Genomic DNA, 16,618 nt, shown 5'->3' with positions numbered 1-16,618 from the left:
TCTCTCTCTCTCTCTCTCTCTCTCTCTCTCTCTCTCTCTCTCTCACTTAAAAGAACAAAACAATCTTTGATGATTGATTCCTTGTTTTTTTTTTTTCCTCTCTCTCTTTCTCTTTCTCTTTCTCTTTGTCTTTTGGTGTGTCTAACACTAGATATTTCTGCCCTACAGTAGATTTCCATGATCCGGAATAAAAAGATTGTTCTAGTGCAAGAGCTGACCACAGTGAAAACATGATGTGTCCAAAAACCACGGTATGATCTTCACGTAGCTTAAGTTTTTAGATGGTAACAATGATCGATAATTTATGTTCTGATTACTTTAGTTCTTGATTTTGATGCTCGTACAAGGATACTTCCATCGATTACATTTGAAAATCTACCTTTTGGGCTCTCTTCTAATTTGATATTTCGAGCACCAATGATTTTGATTCAAGAGGGGAAAGAATAGGAAAGGATTGAGTTTCAATTGGGGCAGACACTAATCCTATGTTATTTAAAAATTAAATAGAGTGTAAATTTAAGTTTCATATATTTAACTCAAAAAGATTAAATATAAATTTAAGTTGTTTGGTTTGGAAAGGGTGAACAATAAGGTTGCTCTTTCTTATACCCAATCAAAAAGCGAACCGAATAAGCCTTAGTCACGGGTTGAACCCTCAAACCACATGTTTGACAGAAAAAATATTTTTAAAATATATTAAACATTTTAGAATTATATATAATTAAAATCTAAAATATTAAAAAATTTTAAAAATACATAGTAAATGACAAAATTGATAACATTAACCAACATTATAAACATAACTATTGATACTAATTACTCTAAACTATATTAGTTTTAATTTGTTTCTCATATCAACCCTAATTTCATTATCGACATAAAAATATCCACTAAAAAAAAAAATTAAGTTAAAGAAATTTGACTAATCTTTTGTTATTTTATAAAATTAGATCAATTTTATATAATTCGATTGGTTCATGCGGGTTATCCAAAAATGATTAATCACTTTTATCCTAGTTTTTCAACGTATGAATCCAATAATTAAATAGGACCAATTAATGGTTTGGTTCCTAATTTTTTAAATCTAATTACTCGGTTTGATTTGGTTCCAGTAACTATACTCATATCAACTGAGACCAGAAAATAACATCTCTATATTTAGAGCTAAAACCACTTAGATGCGCTCTCCCTAAACCTAACCTCGTGAAGGGATATACTTGGCTTGCTTATTCCCAATTATATATATATATATATATATATATATATATATATATATATACATATATATATATATAGGCTTTGAGTTATTTAAATATAAATAAATAAAATAAAATAAAATTCCAAAGAAACTGGAGGCAATTTAAAGTTGTTAATTAGTTATTATTATTATCCATTCCCAAATAACAAAGAGTTCTCGGCGCCCATCCGTTTCCGTGCCGGATCCGTTACCACCAACCGATTCCCCGGTTTCGCCAATAGAAAGAAGGCTTCTACACCATCAGTGACGCCAACATCAGTTCCTTTCCCAGCAGGTATCCCCCGCCGGCCGCAGCGGACGGCAGAGGCAAACGCCGGAGCCACCAGCACAGCACCAAGCGGCGGATCTCCGCCAGCCTCCGTCGGAGCCCAGCGGACTCGGACCGAAGACGCTCGTTGTCGCGGCGGAAAAGGAGGACCGAGCGGTTCACACGCCCGAGCCGGCCGGCAACGGCTCGGTTCTGCGCCCTGAGTCGGTCCGCCTCGGACCGGAGACCCTCGAGTTGGCGCCGCCTCCGTATACGGGACCGTCTGGCGGACTCCCGGTTCGAGATGATGCGGAGGCGTCGCCGCTCGTCCTCGACCGAGACCGCCAGCCGGTGGGTCTCCGCGACGTGAACCAGTGGGGTTTTGTTCCCACGGGTGAGCGCCGGCTCGGGCTCGTCGAGGAGAAGGAAGTCGAGATCCAGGAGGACCGGCTCGTGGTCCGACATGGTGGCGAACCGGCGGGGAAAAATAGACCGTACGGTTCGCCGTCAGCGAGAGGAAGGGGGGCGCGGGGGAGGGAAGAGGCAATGGGGGAACAGTATTTATACATGTGACGGCGGGAGTCAGCCAACGGGAAGAAGATTCATACGTGGCAATGTGCTCATGGACAGTTTTAGTTGGACCTGGATGGGCCCGGTCTCGTTAAAAAGGCACTATGGATCCAATGCTTGCCGTTCGGAAAGAGAGACAGACTTCGAATCCATCTCTTCCGTTCATGGATGGGTATTGACGGCGGAGATGAAATTGTTCCTTGTTTGTGCGATATGTAAAACACCGGATCCGACACTGCTATGACGTGATCTTGGGCCATATTAGCTTAATCGCGAAGCAACAAAGCAGTGTTGGGTCGGATTCATGTCAGTTTATAGTTGGTAAAATTAGACGAATCGGGCCGAATAGGTAGGCTTGCCAAAGGAATACAGAACAAGGCTTCTACTTACAATTTACCCCTCCTTTTGATGAATAAATTGCATTTTTGTGATCAAATAATCTAGAACTGACTTTAATTTAAATTATGAAAATTCATTGAACCTACAACTAAACTACTGTTCAAAAGAAGAAAATTATGTTTCGGTTGGTCCTTACATTCTTTTCATTTCTATGTAACCAGGGGGGAAAGAAGACCCCGTCTTTCTCTTTCTTTTGTCTTCCCACTAATTGTTCTATCCTATCGTTATCCAACAAAGAAATCCACAGACCTCACAATGGTGGACATTATGTTCTGAAGAGATGGGAGCACAATTCCAAGCATCTTTATTGGCACTAAGGTTAGGGTTTAATTGGAAGCTAGAAAGTGGGGAGACACCCATGTGAATCCAAAAAGCTAGTTCTACCTTAAGCCTCTAAGGAGGCTCCACAGGTGAATGCATCATAAATACAAGGGACTGACTATATATCTCAAAAGACAGCTGTATGTTAATTCTATGTATCTTAGAAAGTTCTAGGTTTCCAATATCTTTTAACAATTATCAAAATTATGAAGATTTCAGAATAAGCAGTATAAATGTTCTGAAAGTAATGACTTCAATAAACTTTACCAAACAAAGACAGAACATATGTATGGCAGACACGACTTAACTTACCTGTTGAATGTTTTACCTCTGCAACCTTTTTAAGACCAACTCATTTCTTCCAAATCAGACTATTGTTAGCCAGAAAGAAAGAACATATATTGAAGTAACGGGTGATCAGAGCTAGTTAGGGCATGAGCCTAGTACTAGATATGTATATATTTGTATGGCATGCAAACATGTAGTATCTGTCTGAAACTTTTCTATGTTTTCCTATTTGACTAAAAGAAGACATATCTAAGCCAGACACCCACAAATTTTGTTTTTTTTTTCATGTCAAAATGATTCAAAGAAATAAAGTACAGAGTTTACCAAGGAGTCCTTGCGGCTTTTCTTGGTGGGCATATTTACAAAATCTGCCTGAGCTGCCTTTGATCCCAAGTCCCATTGAGCACATTAGCTTGAGTGTCTGTTCAAATTAAATAAAGTTGTTAAAACAACAAATCAATAAGATCATGATGAACAACAATTGACTAGCTGGGTGCACAATTGATGTGGCTGTCATGATAGCAGCATATTCCTCTTGGTCATAGTTCCCAGTAGCCCGTCCATTTGCATCAATTCTCCCTCTTTGATGTCACAGTATCATGACTCCAGAAACTGGTCGGAGATTTCTACATGTCCACCGGGGGACTAACCTGGAAGAATCAACAAGTAGAATACCATGAATACTAAAAAATGACTTGAGAAGATAACAAATGTATGTTTCTCAGGATTGTCCCAGCATTCCTATAAATGAGTTGGGGTGAAAATTTTCATACATCAGAATATAGCATCTCAAAAAGATGTCATTATGAGAAAGAGACATACTAGCTATTAATCCCAAACTCATTTGCATAACTACTACAACTAATAACATAAAAAATCAAGCTTCCAAGTGCAGTTAAGGCAAGTTTGACTGTATCTGATCACCGAATATGTCTAGTAAATACTTGTCAGAAGAATCAATCCTTGGACCAAAATGGGAACAGGAACAGAAGTCTACAAAATAATGGCACATAACACAAAAATTCATTTAATTGTTCAACTCAGTGATTTAAGATCTGACATTTGGAAAGCATTTAATCTAGGCATTCAGAAAACTATGATGCAAAATATTCTATGGCATCAATATTAAACATACTGAAGAAAAGAGTAAAACAACAATGCATCAAAGAGAGTAAAAAAATTACAATTTTCAACAGTCTCATCCTAACAGCCTTCTCTATTGATGCCAAAACAAAAAAGAAAAATAGCATGAAGTATAGCAAGCATGCACCACATGACCGAGAAAACCATATGAGGATAATCAGAAAACTCATTATTATTTTGACTTCATAATATTCTCATCCAGCATTAGAGGTTTAAGCTCTCCATGCATTCCTTTTCCATTTCATAATATCTACTACCTATTCATGTTCACATACAATTCGATCATTGCATGGTATGATGGTATAACCTTCAAACCAAACTATGCTAAAAACCTAATATGATCAGTTTATTCATCAATATCAACAAGAAGGTTTTTGTTGTGTACTGGATACAGGATGAACTTACCTTGAACAACAAATCATGTGCAATGTATTCCCAAGGCAATGAGATGGACATCAGGCAGCACTTTAGGGGTAGAAGTTCACCATCAGATTGCCTGTTGGGAGATGTAGCAGCATAAGCATGCTTTGCCAACACAGAAGCAGCAGAAGCAGCTCTGTGGACAATAGTTCCTAGGTCGATCCCTGAGCCTTTCCTAGATAAATGAACTGCTGAAGAAAGAGCTGCATTCTGGTGGCTTTGATCTATAATACAGCAAAGTTAATGTTTTAAAAAAATCTGTCGTCACAGGAGAACCACCTTACCTAAGGTCTCTTAGAAGTGTATTAAAACTTCAAACTTTCATCTTTCAAGTGACACATGTTGAAACTATGTTTTCATGCCAATCTTTTTTAATTAGATATTAACTAGATATTTAATTTCTCCTTTTTTTCCCCAAATAACCTTGGAACATGCAAAATTCATAAAAAAATTTCAGAAAGAAAATGTCATGGACCTGCTATTCCAGAAACTGCCACTTCAACCTCCCCACGTCCACCAGGGCCCCGCATGTAAATCTTGTCAGTTTTTGTATGACCATGGCCCATTGACAGAAGGCTCCCAAATCTAGACTTTCCAGCTTCAAAAGTAAAAAAAGAAAATTCATGATGAGAAACTTTTAGCTAGGTAAATATAACTAATCAATTGAGGCATCATACTCAAAACAAGAGGTGGGACAAAAGTAGATCTGTTCAAAGTTTTATGATCAGATTTACCATTTTATTTTCAACTGCCCATGCTTACCATCAATCAGGTGCAAATACTTTTTCCCACTCTAAAACAAGAGAATTGTAGGATAACCAGTGTAACTAAAATAACTTGATAACAGCAAGAAGGATTTTACATAATTCCAACTAAGACAAGCCAATATACATCAAAAGATATCATGGTAAGCAAATAAAAAGATCCAATATTAACATGTGCGCAGACTTACAGGAATCCAACTTAGTTTTATCATCATACAAGTTCATCTAAAGGAGATTTTATATAGAGAAAATTATGAGTGATCATGACCTAATAACTAATCCTTCAACTGATATATGCAAAACACAGAGTAATCTTAGTTTCTGTAGCACACCAACCAATGAAGAGAAATAACTCACAACAATTATTTACACAGTCAAAGATCTCCAAAAGATACTGGACCCTGATTACATCGAATATAAGTTTGGCAAAACTTTAATTCTAGGATCCGAAGACAAATCGAAGGCAATGCATCAGTACCAGTAGGTACTAATCCATTAAAGTTCTCAATAATTAGAATGCAGTGACTTCTTTGTTAGCAATATAATTCTAATTGCAGTATATGAGGCATATGTCAGGAGACATCTTTGTTGCCTTGCTCGAGGACTATGCAGCCTCCATATGCAGCTAACCAGCATAGGCCTGCCTATATACCCAGTAGCTACGTAAGCAAGTTCAATGTGCTAGAGACAGTCTTGTAAATTGCTCCTGTGATCTTGCTAAACTATTGTGATGACTTCGCATGCATCCTGCCGATGTTGACTGTGCAGTCACATAGGTCGCACAGATAGCAGCATATGCAAAATATGATGTTATTTTCTTGTGTCTCTCTCCTTCTCGTTATACCAAAAATAGAATGTGCAACATCAGATTATTCCTTTTACTCTGCAACCTGCTTACTTTACTGATCAAGAATTGACTCAAATAAGTTAGACATGTGCCAAATAAGACCCTCTAATATACTGCTGCTAGGAAAAAAGATAATGTTCTTTAAATTTTACAATTTGAACATAACAAAATATCCTACTACCAAAATGTCAATACTACCTCCAAGTTCTTAAATTACAAATAGGTCCCCATCCCTCCACCTTTTTCTTTTACACTAACTTGTGAATGCTATTCACCTTAACATTTCCCAGTTGTCATGGCTCTTCCTCTTTTTCTTCTTTGCACCGACTCTAAAACTCCATTCAGACACCAAAAGTCATAGGCAAGGCAATTGCAAGGACTTAAATCTCAGTCCAATACTGGGTTTCATAAGCAATTGGACTGATAGCACACAAATAGCACTGTTGACCTGTATCACTTACTAGAAAAAGATAACAAAAGAATAAATACCGCAGGCGCTAGGCCACACCTATATGGTTTGGCACTGATCAGGATCAATAAAATACAAGTGTGTATTGATCATTGCAACCACCAGAAAAAATAATAAAAGAATAAATACCGCAAGCACTAGGCCACACCTATATGGTCAGGCAGTGATCATTTATCAGATAAATAAATATGACTCTGTATTAATCATTGCAATTGAATTTTGATTACTTAGATAACTGTATGGACTTTGGAATACATGAAACCGCTTCCACCTTAGTCATGAGGCAGTGTGAAAAACAGTGTTCACATTGCAAAGGTGTTCACATTAATGCACATTTTGAGTTGCAATCAACATTTTTGCAAGAAAGTCAGACTGACAGAATGGCTAATTGGAACTTTTGGGTGCAAATTTGGAGTTCAAGTAGGCTCACTGATGGTGGATTCAAAAGTAGGTAGGGAGTCTGAGACGAGCGGAGTATCTAGGGATTTGAAAGTTTTCGAAGAGGAGTTGAGTTAGGCAATTTGAACATAGGGGTATTTTGGTCATTTGATCTGTAGGTCTTTTAACACAATTTTCAAGTTAGCTGATATTTTGGAAGGAGCAGTTGTAATTCTGTTAAAATATACATCTTAATCAAGTAAATAACAGAAAGGTGTTTCTCGTAACATAACAATAATAGAGGATTTAAAATGTAATTATCTGACAAAGGATATTACCAGAAAGTTTCAAGTGCGAATTTTGATAAGACCAGGCACCTTTTGTGATATCATAATCTTAAAAGGGCTCAAGATACTTTTCCCTAAAACAAATACTTGGAAGGCCATTCAATTTATCTTGAAGTTAAAAATTTCCACACCTTCGTCTATCCATAAACAAGAAACTATGAAATACTCACCATCATATGCTTCTCTAACCATCTGATAGCTGACGAATCCTGAGAAGAGAGTAAGCTGCAATCATAAATAATGCTATTGTCAAAAGTTCACCCATATATTCTTTAAAAACTGCAGGACCAAGGGCAATCAGCATATCAGCTATAATTCATTCAGAAGAAGGAATAGATAACATGACAAAAGAAAATTCTCCATAAAACATCTGTAAACCACAAACTTATAAGGAATTTTCTCCTTCATAAACTACAACAACTTCTGTGAAGTTCTTTATTTCATAATTTTCCATGAAAGTAATATATTATTTTATAACTCATAAGGAATTTTCTCCTTCATAAACTAGAACAACTTCTGTGAAGTTCTTCATTTCATAATCATGACCATTAAGTTCATTTTTGTATATTTATTTTCAATGACAAAAAACTACCCTAAACTATTAGAGGTCAACTCTCATATTTTACGGTTTGAAATTTTTGCAGAACACTCATTAAAATTCCTTTTACATGGCTCCTCTTATCATTTAAGTGGCTCTGACATTTTGTGGGGGAAAGTGCTGGTCAATCTTACTATTTTAATGACACAAATCTAACAATTTAGTGCTTGACTAGATCCATCTGCCGGTCACATGCAATTATAGTCTCTTTACTGATACTTATCCAGTCTTGATGCCTAAATATGAATGAATAACTTGTCCATCAAATTCCATTAACAATTAATGGTAGTTTATGGCTATTTATTAATAGACACCCTGACCAAAAATACCCCAATGAGAAGAAACCACACAATTGATGTACATATCTAAATATTTTCTTTAATCAAGCCAATTCATGCCTGCTCATGGAAAGGGTAAATAAAAATAAGAAAACATACATCTATTTGATCATTTTAGCGTTAATATATAAAATAAGAAAATGCAAATCTTGGTTTTAGTAATCTGACTGGTAGACTACTGGTACACCAGGTGATAATTTGAACCATAAAAATCTAACTGATAAGATTTTAATGATTGTTTTACAGATATTGCAAAATGTAGACTTTGAATGTTGGTCTCTGGTAGTTCAGCACAGTTTCTTGTCATTGATACTGTTGTGGAAATATGATATAAAAAACTTCACAGAAATTATAGTAGATTTTGAAGCAGAAAAATCCTTGTAAGTTTGTGGTTCACTTTTCTTGTGAATATCTCATGAAGATCTCAACAATTATAACTAAAGCTGTTCCTATTGTTTTAATATTGTAGTAGTAGTTTCCCGGGTGATACTATCACCCATAAAAAATAACAAAAAAGTACCATATGACTCAATACTAATTCTTAGACAAACTAGTAATATTAGTCAATATGTAGCATACAAATCCTTATTTAAAATCAATGCAATGAGAAGCACTTTGTAGTTTGTATTTGCAATGTATATTGCAAAGTTGTGCCACAACTCCATCGCTTTCTGATTCTATAAGCGACTTGACAACATTAAAAAAGAATCCATGCAATGAGGAGTGCTTTGTAATGAATATTGCTAATATTGTGTCCACAAGCCAGATCTTGTGTTGGTTCCATAAGTTGCTATAACAACATTAAAAACCATTCTACTTTTTCCAACCACATGATAGATCAAAGGATCAAAATCTTTATTTTAAATATTTGCAGATTCAAATATGCAGTAAATAAACTTATATAACTGACAGAAAGAATCTTTAATGCTAACTTACTTCAGTTCACGACTAAATAGAAATTTTGAGTGCATCATATGGGGCATGCTCTATTTTGCATCAAAAGAATAAAACAGTGTCCCACCATGCTGAATAATATCATGCCAGTGTTGGTAGTATGCTTATGGACAAACCTAATATTAAACACAGGCACCTTTATGTCATGTGGTCATGCAAATGTTAGTGCCTTGCTGCCATGGTATGACATGGTCAGCATGCTTCACTCAGAGCATGAAATTCACAAATCAAATTTAAATGAATATCAACAGAAACAATAATGATCACCACATGCAGCCACGAAACACTACATACAGAATGAGGGATACTATATTGCAACAGAATTAGACTATTAAACAACTAAACCTTAGATGGCTTGGCTTCCTCCACAACCTTGTGTACATTTACAGGCCTACTAGAGTTGCACTCTGGGAGATCCTCATCTGTTGGAAAAGCTGGTCCACCATGTGCATTGAGAAGTACACAGTAGCAATGATTTCTTTCGGACAAAACCTAACCAAATCGAATCCAAATCTTTTTCTAAGATCTTTCAAGTAGAGAAAAGGAATGAATAAGAAAAGACAACTGAATCCAAAAACACGATAATATATCTTTAGAAATCCCAATGACAAAGAAGGATAAAGAAATCAGCATCAACAAGCATGGCATACCAACTAGTGGGAAAGTAATGAATAATATACAATCATATTAACCAGACAAGATTGAGGCATTTGTGATTGGCACCAAGGAACTCTTTACTGCCTGGATCAGTATGGTATGGGCGATATTTATCAGTCCAGCAGCCGATCAAGACTTGGACGAGCCTTTACCATGTTATTCAAGACTGGTGTAAGGGATTACCACCCAGTACAAGCACGATAACATGGGTCTACACCAGAGTCGAGACGATAAGCCTTCTCAGTTTGGACCAATCCAAAGAGATCCATTGCAGGTTTAAAGCTGCCTCCCTTTCCTTTACTCACAAATCTCTTCTAAATCTCTGTCAACTCTCTTCCAAAATTATTAAAGAACATTAAGGGAGGGCTCTTTGCTCAAGAAGATTGATTCAAAAACCCAATCTGATTTCTCCTCAAATCAAGGTAAACCAGAACCCAATCTCTAAGCGTATCTCAAGCAATTAGTTAGGATTCATAGGTACTGTTCCATCCTTAGCCTAGATCATTTTTATTTAAATCTAATCTTGGGCTTGATTTAAAGGTCTAGATTCTTGTAAATCAGAATGAATCTAGCATTGATCCCTGAGGATCTTGCCTAGATCTGTGCTAATCTACCCAGATCCACGTAAATCGACGGCACTGACTACTAACACACTATTGCATCAGTGTCACATTATTTACCAGTATTAGATCTCATAGTAGCAGTTCTATTCATCGGTCTTATAGATGCACTATATTAATCTCCATTTTCACCATACTGAGGACCCCGATTCACCTATCACTTACTGTGGAAAGAGCAAATATATGTTCAGTTTTATATCTAACTCATTAAACTTCTTTCTGTGTATATGTATTCTTTAAGATACTACTTTCAATCCTATATATATATATATATATATATATATATATATATATATATATATATGTTTCTATATTGTATTTTATTGTAATCTAAATTAAAATCACATGATCACTATTGTAATTGATCGTATTTGTCAAGAATATATGATAAAAGAAATAAATTAGAGTTTTTATTTTTAAAATTTTGGACCTTTTTCCTGTAACTGCGATACGTACTGACAAACCATGTTTGTGTCAACCAATATGTAAAAGACCTATACCAATCCAAGTCTTTTTTTCTTTTGGTACCATTGTACAAACCAGCATACCATGTGTTGGTATGCTGATTCATACAAGACCTGTAACTGTTTGGGCCTGGACCAGGACCACAAAGTCAATTCCATTGTTGGCACAAACTTTTTCTAGGATGTATAAGAATGAAATTAAACGAAACCTCCTAAAGCCTGACCTTTTGTTCTCATGTGAAAGCAACATGACTCACCAATCTAAAATATATTATGGACATTTTTATTTCCAACATTTTTTACCAATAAACTTCTCCTAAAAATAATTAATAATACCAACAAAAATACGCCATAATTTCCCAAATATTTGGGGATTTATTGGTGATAAATATACAATGAAGTTCACAAAATGAATAACATCAGTGGTCAAAAGGAAAACCTAGCTTTTTATTAACTTAAATGAATTGACCTCAATGATTGAACAAATAAAATAAATTTGAAATGATAACCAATGTAGCCTTCATAATCTAGTTGAACAAGAATTAAATGTGACAAAATCAGTCGAGAAAATGATAAGCTTCTAGAACTACACATCACCACCATCTTTTTCACAAGGGAACCTATATAAGGACATGGAACTAGTGCTGAAAATTGAATTCATCAGAGCATGACAATGAGCTTAGAATAAAAATAACTGAAATTTTCTCAAAAACAAATTAAGACATATTACCACAGCATCAAAAGTGTCATCAAAATCATCAACTGAAAAACAGATATTTGGGTATGCAGGTAAAGTTTCTGCAGCCTGAAAAAAGATAGATGGATATTAGAAGAAGAAAAGATAGGGACTGAACCTGACAATTATAGGACTAACCTTTTTATGGTCCAACTGAAAATCAACACGGCTTGGCGATGCATAAACAGTCTTTACAACCTGATCCAGTAATTGTATGATTAAGGGGAAAACAAAATATTCAACAGGCAATGGATAACACTCACTTTCAATAAATAAGAAACAATGACAAAAGAAACTCAAAATTGGTATTTGACCCTAGGATGATTGGCCAAGATATGCAAAACATGGTTGAAACTTGAAAGAATGGCTATAATTAGAGGCCTTTCTATGTTAATATAAATTCTAGTCATTTCCTGAAAAGTTAATGATGTGTTGGATTATCACATACATATGCCTACTGGTTTCATTTTGCATATATATCCCTCTTTAGTCTTATTAGCACATAGACACACAAAGCGTAATAAACTTAAAAGGATGCAAAGCAAGACACAACTTATTTAACATGATCAACAATAAATGTCCAAGCACCAAAATGAACATTCCTAACCTCTGACATTTCTCCTATGAAAAAGTGGTCATATAACGTGTGACTAATTAATGTGTGTAAACGAAAATTTATAAAGTGTGTTTAGTTTAGAAAATTTGGTGATGTTCCATAACATGATAGACCAGTTGGCCTCAACACAAATTTATTTAATCTGAACTGTTGTAAGCTTAGGCAATTGAAGCTCAGAATGATTTTAAAGATGCAGAACCATTTTCAACTTCCAATCAGAAAACAAGCCATGTCAAGCCAAACATAAAAATTCAGAAACAAGGGAATAGAAATAAGAAAATTATGAAACAATAATAAAATAATTGAAATTATAATTTGTTAACAAATTGACTTTAGAATTACATTCTAGTTGGACTAGATGGAAGTAAAGAGATTGAAATTCATGACCAAATACATTTTTCCCAAATAAATAATGGTAAGTATTTACAAAACATGTAAAACAGTGAATTCCCAGTGCCAAAAAAAGGTAAGGATTTGTTTAAAAAATGAAAATATGCACTAGTCTAACACTTCCATTCTTTGAGAGTATCCACAAGTGTGGTTTAGTGACATTTCTTTTTCATGAATATATCAACAAAATTTGAAAAAGCATGCAATCTTTCTTTCAGAAGACAAAGAATTTATTTGAATAAATCAAGTATTAATTAATTTGAATAAAAGTTAATCCCAAGATGTTAATCAACTTTTTGCAGAAAAAAAATCATCAAGTTAAACATATGAGCACGTGTGATAGAGAGAGAGTTCATTGGTATAAATACCTTATATATTGGTGAAAGTGATATGTCCTGCCCACTTTGACGTTGCTCCAGATCTTGTTTACTGACAGTGAATTACCAAATAAAAGCAAAAGACAAGAATCTTCATGAATCTAATATGGTTGAGAAAATAGAATGATTAACATCTAAAATTCCAACTTCAGTTCTTCAGATGTAGTATTAGAATGCATTATTGTCTAATCATTTTCTTGGAGCAATTCCACAACAATCTTTATAGGTTTCCAAGTAAATTCAGTTCTTTAGGATCAGTAAGCATCAGGGTAACTCTGTAAACTGTAAAGTCTTCTCTTTTTACCCTAACTGGGCAATCTCATTTACTACACAACTTGAATCAAAAGATTTGGAGATCAACTTACGACCATCATTTTGCATACGGGTGAAAATATTACATAGCCAATCCAGGTAATTCATATATTCAAAAAACACATTAGAAACCTAAAAGAATGTCCGTATTCTGTTCTTAATTAGGTTGGACACACAAAACAATAGACAAGAGTATTCTGTATCAGGCATAAGCAGTTACAGAATCCCACAAAAATCAACATCAAGAGGACATCAAGCTTTTCTCCGAGTGAAAGACTGTACTTATCCCTAACAACAAGCTACAACTAATAATCCTTAACAACAAGCTACAACAGACTTTTAAGACAAAAGATCAGAGTGAAAGCATACATGTGCTAGGGACACATGAGAGAAGAAAAATGCATATTAAACAAATTAGAGTCTGCATTCACTAAGTGACACTAGAAAATCGAAAAGGCTAATTCATTATTGATTTGATTTCTTATAAAGCAGGTAGAAAGGCTAATAAATCGATGAATATAAGTTCAGACAGTAAACAAATGGGATCATTTACCAATAACAATAAGTTTCTATTGCCACAAGAAAAATACTATCATTTTCAAAAGTAAGTCAAAAGAAAGGTACCTGCAAATTGCAACTGTGACAGTATATGATGTGTGGGCAATCAAATTTAAGTAAAAGGAACGTCTCCAATCCACACATGCAGAATCTTCACCAACTACTTTCTCCAACTGCAGCACATTAAGATCAAGAAATTTATGTGGTTATATTTCATAGTAAAACATACTAACAGTGTTCCTGTCAGTTCAATATTCACTCTATTTTTAAAGGCATGCCATGTTGAAACTCAAAAGTGCATCCATTAATCTGCATATGTCATATGGACTTCCATTGAGATTTAGAACATTAAATAAAACCATTTATCAAAAAAAGTCAAAACCTAACCAACTATAATTCCAATTTAAGTCAAAAGAAATTAAAGCAATGGAAAGATGATGAACTTGTGAAGTTGTTCTTACACAAAGTTCCTCAAGTTCCTGATGCAATCCACAGAATCAAAATCATGTTTGACAACCTAGTAACTACAATGTGGAAAACGGTGATATTCTAATTTTCAAATGCAAAAGCACATATTACATGAAACTGAAGAAATATGTATGCACTTGAGCATTTCCAGGTCACAAAAGGACCTGAAGTAATGTAAATGAGTGCTATATAAAGTTGTATTTTTGAATGATTAAGTTCAACTGAAAATCTTAGGTTTGGTTATTAAATCATCCACCAAAATGAACTACAGGGAACTATGAAAGTTTACAGAACTTCACAGCTACGGCAAGCACAATATATAAGAAAATTGAACTACATGTTAGTTACCCTGGGGGCCCATCTACGGACAAAGAAAGGAGAACCATCTTCCACATCATCACTATATCCATATCCATGTAAATTCTGGAAGTAAAGACAAAAAGAACAGTTGGGCACAATAATGGAGAAGGGACATGGAGAAAACATTACATACGCTCGAATCATCTCAGGTAATTGAACATTACCATCTTTCTCACAAAAAACACAAGGTCATCCTCTTCACGTCCCTTTGATACCCTCCCACGTATAAAATACAGATCCAGGACCTCATGCCAGAACTCGTTGTCCATTACAACATCTGAAGCATCCTGTTCATCATGTACTGAATCACCCAGTAGGTTTGAATGTTTCTTCACCATACTCAACAATTCACACCTAGCAACAATATCATTATTTGCAAATATAAATGTGTATAGTTTGATGAAAAGGGTAAATAGACTCCATTCAAAAGTTCAGTTGAGATTGCCAATGATTATAATTGCCAACAAAAACTAGAGGTTCAATCAACAAAAGTCTGTACATGACAAAAGTATATAAGCAATGAACTTCATATGGGTTCCTGTCAACAAAACTTAAATTTTGAGAAATCATGACAAAAAGACCATTTGGTAACAAGTTATAGAATCTTTGCGTTGCTTGCGGCAAAGAATAACGACCTTAATCTGGCACTCCAACACGTAAATGAGTCCAGACGATAAAAATTGCAGTAAGAACACAAATATGTAAATTTTGCTAACTTCAATTCAACCACTAGCAATTTCTGGTAAGAACTTCCGAGGACAAGTGGTTCCAAGACGCCAATTTGCACAGGTCATCAAGAGATAAGCTCCATCGAAACCCTACTTCCAGGCGCATAAAACAGCATAACAGACCTCAAAAGTCCCGAATTGAGCGAAAGGGGCGGGTACCTGGAAGGGGCCTCGCCATCGGAGAAACCACTCGAGATCGAGATCGGCTTCTCGCCGGCCATCGCTACAGCATCCCCCTCCGTGGTCGCCCGGGAAGGGAGGGCGACAATCCAACACCGACTCTTAATTTCTAGGGTTCCGAAGACGAGCTCGCTGACAGAAACGGAATCGAACACGAGCGCCGGTCGGAGAGCCGCTTCGGTTCGTCGTGCAACGGCCACGCGCTGCTATCGACGACGCGCAGATCCAAGACTGGATCCAAACCTCGTCGGTCACCTTAAACCATTCTTCCTTTTTTCAATTATTTATATATTGGATAAATTCCAAAAATAAAATCATTTTTTGGACTTCTCTCAAAATGCCCTTTTTTCATGTTCCTCAAAGGAGTGTTCCTAATATTTGAAATGCACCCTTACAAAATAATTAGAAATTTTTCCTATTATAAAATTTGAATATATTTATAATATATTTAGAACCTCCATCAAAATATTATAAATCTATTTAAAAATATTATAATCGAGATAAATTCATTCAAAACTTAATATAAATCAAATCATATATAGAAAATAAGAATTGCAAATAAGTATCATTATGAGTTTAGGAATAAGAACAATCATATAAATAGATTTTTTAATAGATTTATATTATTTTAAAAAATATTATAAGTATATTAAAAATATTATAATTGAGGAATTGAATCGATTCCTTGTATGGATCGATCCAATCGATTCATCATATGGCGAGTAAGTGCGATCCAATCGATTCATCATATGGCGAGTAAGTGCGATGGGTGAGCTGGGAAAAGAAGGTTATATAAAATTAATAATTTAAA

At 35.2% G+C, this 16,618-nt stretch overlaps 2 protein-coding genes across 4 annotated transcripts; both read right to left on the bottom strand.

The window, feature by feature from the left end:
- Window positions 1–1,490: 1,490 nt before the first annotated feature.
- Window positions 1,491–1,970, bottom strand: LOC135641425 (basic leucine zipper 4-like). The gene has a single exon (XM_065156782.1). It carries the CDS (start codon window positions 1,968–1,970, stop codon window positions 1,491–1,493), a length of 480 nt encoding a protein of 159 aa, XP_065012854.1.
- Window positions 1,971–3,333: 1,363 nt separating this feature from the next.
- On the bottom strand, window positions 3,334–16,069 carry LOC135585114 (uncharacterized). 3 transcript variants are annotated; one of them, XM_065153242.1, is made up of 12 exons: window positions 15,787–16,069; window positions 15,064–15,253; window positions 14,888–14,962; window positions 14,138–14,244; window positions 13,193–13,253; window positions 11,957–12,016; window positions 11,813–11,887; window positions 9,714–9,833; window positions 7,622–7,676; window positions 5,122–5,244; window positions 4,632–4,870; window positions 3,334–3,733 (listed from the first exon to the last, which is right to left on the bottom strand). In XM_065153242.1, exons 1-12 carry the CDS (start codon window positions 15,846–15,848, stop codon window positions 3,710–3,712), a joined length of 1,191 nt encoding a protein of 396 aa, XP_065009314.1. In that variant the 5' UTR covers window positions 15,849–16,069; the 3' UTR covers window positions 3,334–3,709. The 3 variants fall into 3 exon arrangements, with proteins under 3 accessions (XP_065009314.1, XP_065009313.1, XP_009387109.2); XM_065153241.1 differs by having other exon boundaries at window positions 9,687–9,833; window positions 15,787–16,068; XM_009388834.3 differs by having other exon boundaries at window positions 9,687–9,833; window positions 15,064–15,186; window positions 15,787–16,068.
- Between the last annotated feature and the right edge of the window lie 549 nt (window positions 16,070–16,618).

Source organism: Musa acuminata, chromosome BXJ3-6 (assembly GCF_036884655.1).
Source record: "Musa acuminata AAA Group cultivar baxijiao chromosome BXJ3-6, Cavendish_Baxijiao_AAA, whole genome shotgun sequence".
Lineage (NCBI taxonomy): Eukaryota > Viridiplantae > Streptophyta > Magnoliopsida > Zingiberales > Musaceae > Musa > Musa acuminata.
The sequence above is the reverse complement of the archived record's forward strand: the minus strand, read 5'-3'. Positions and strand labels throughout refer to the sequence as shown.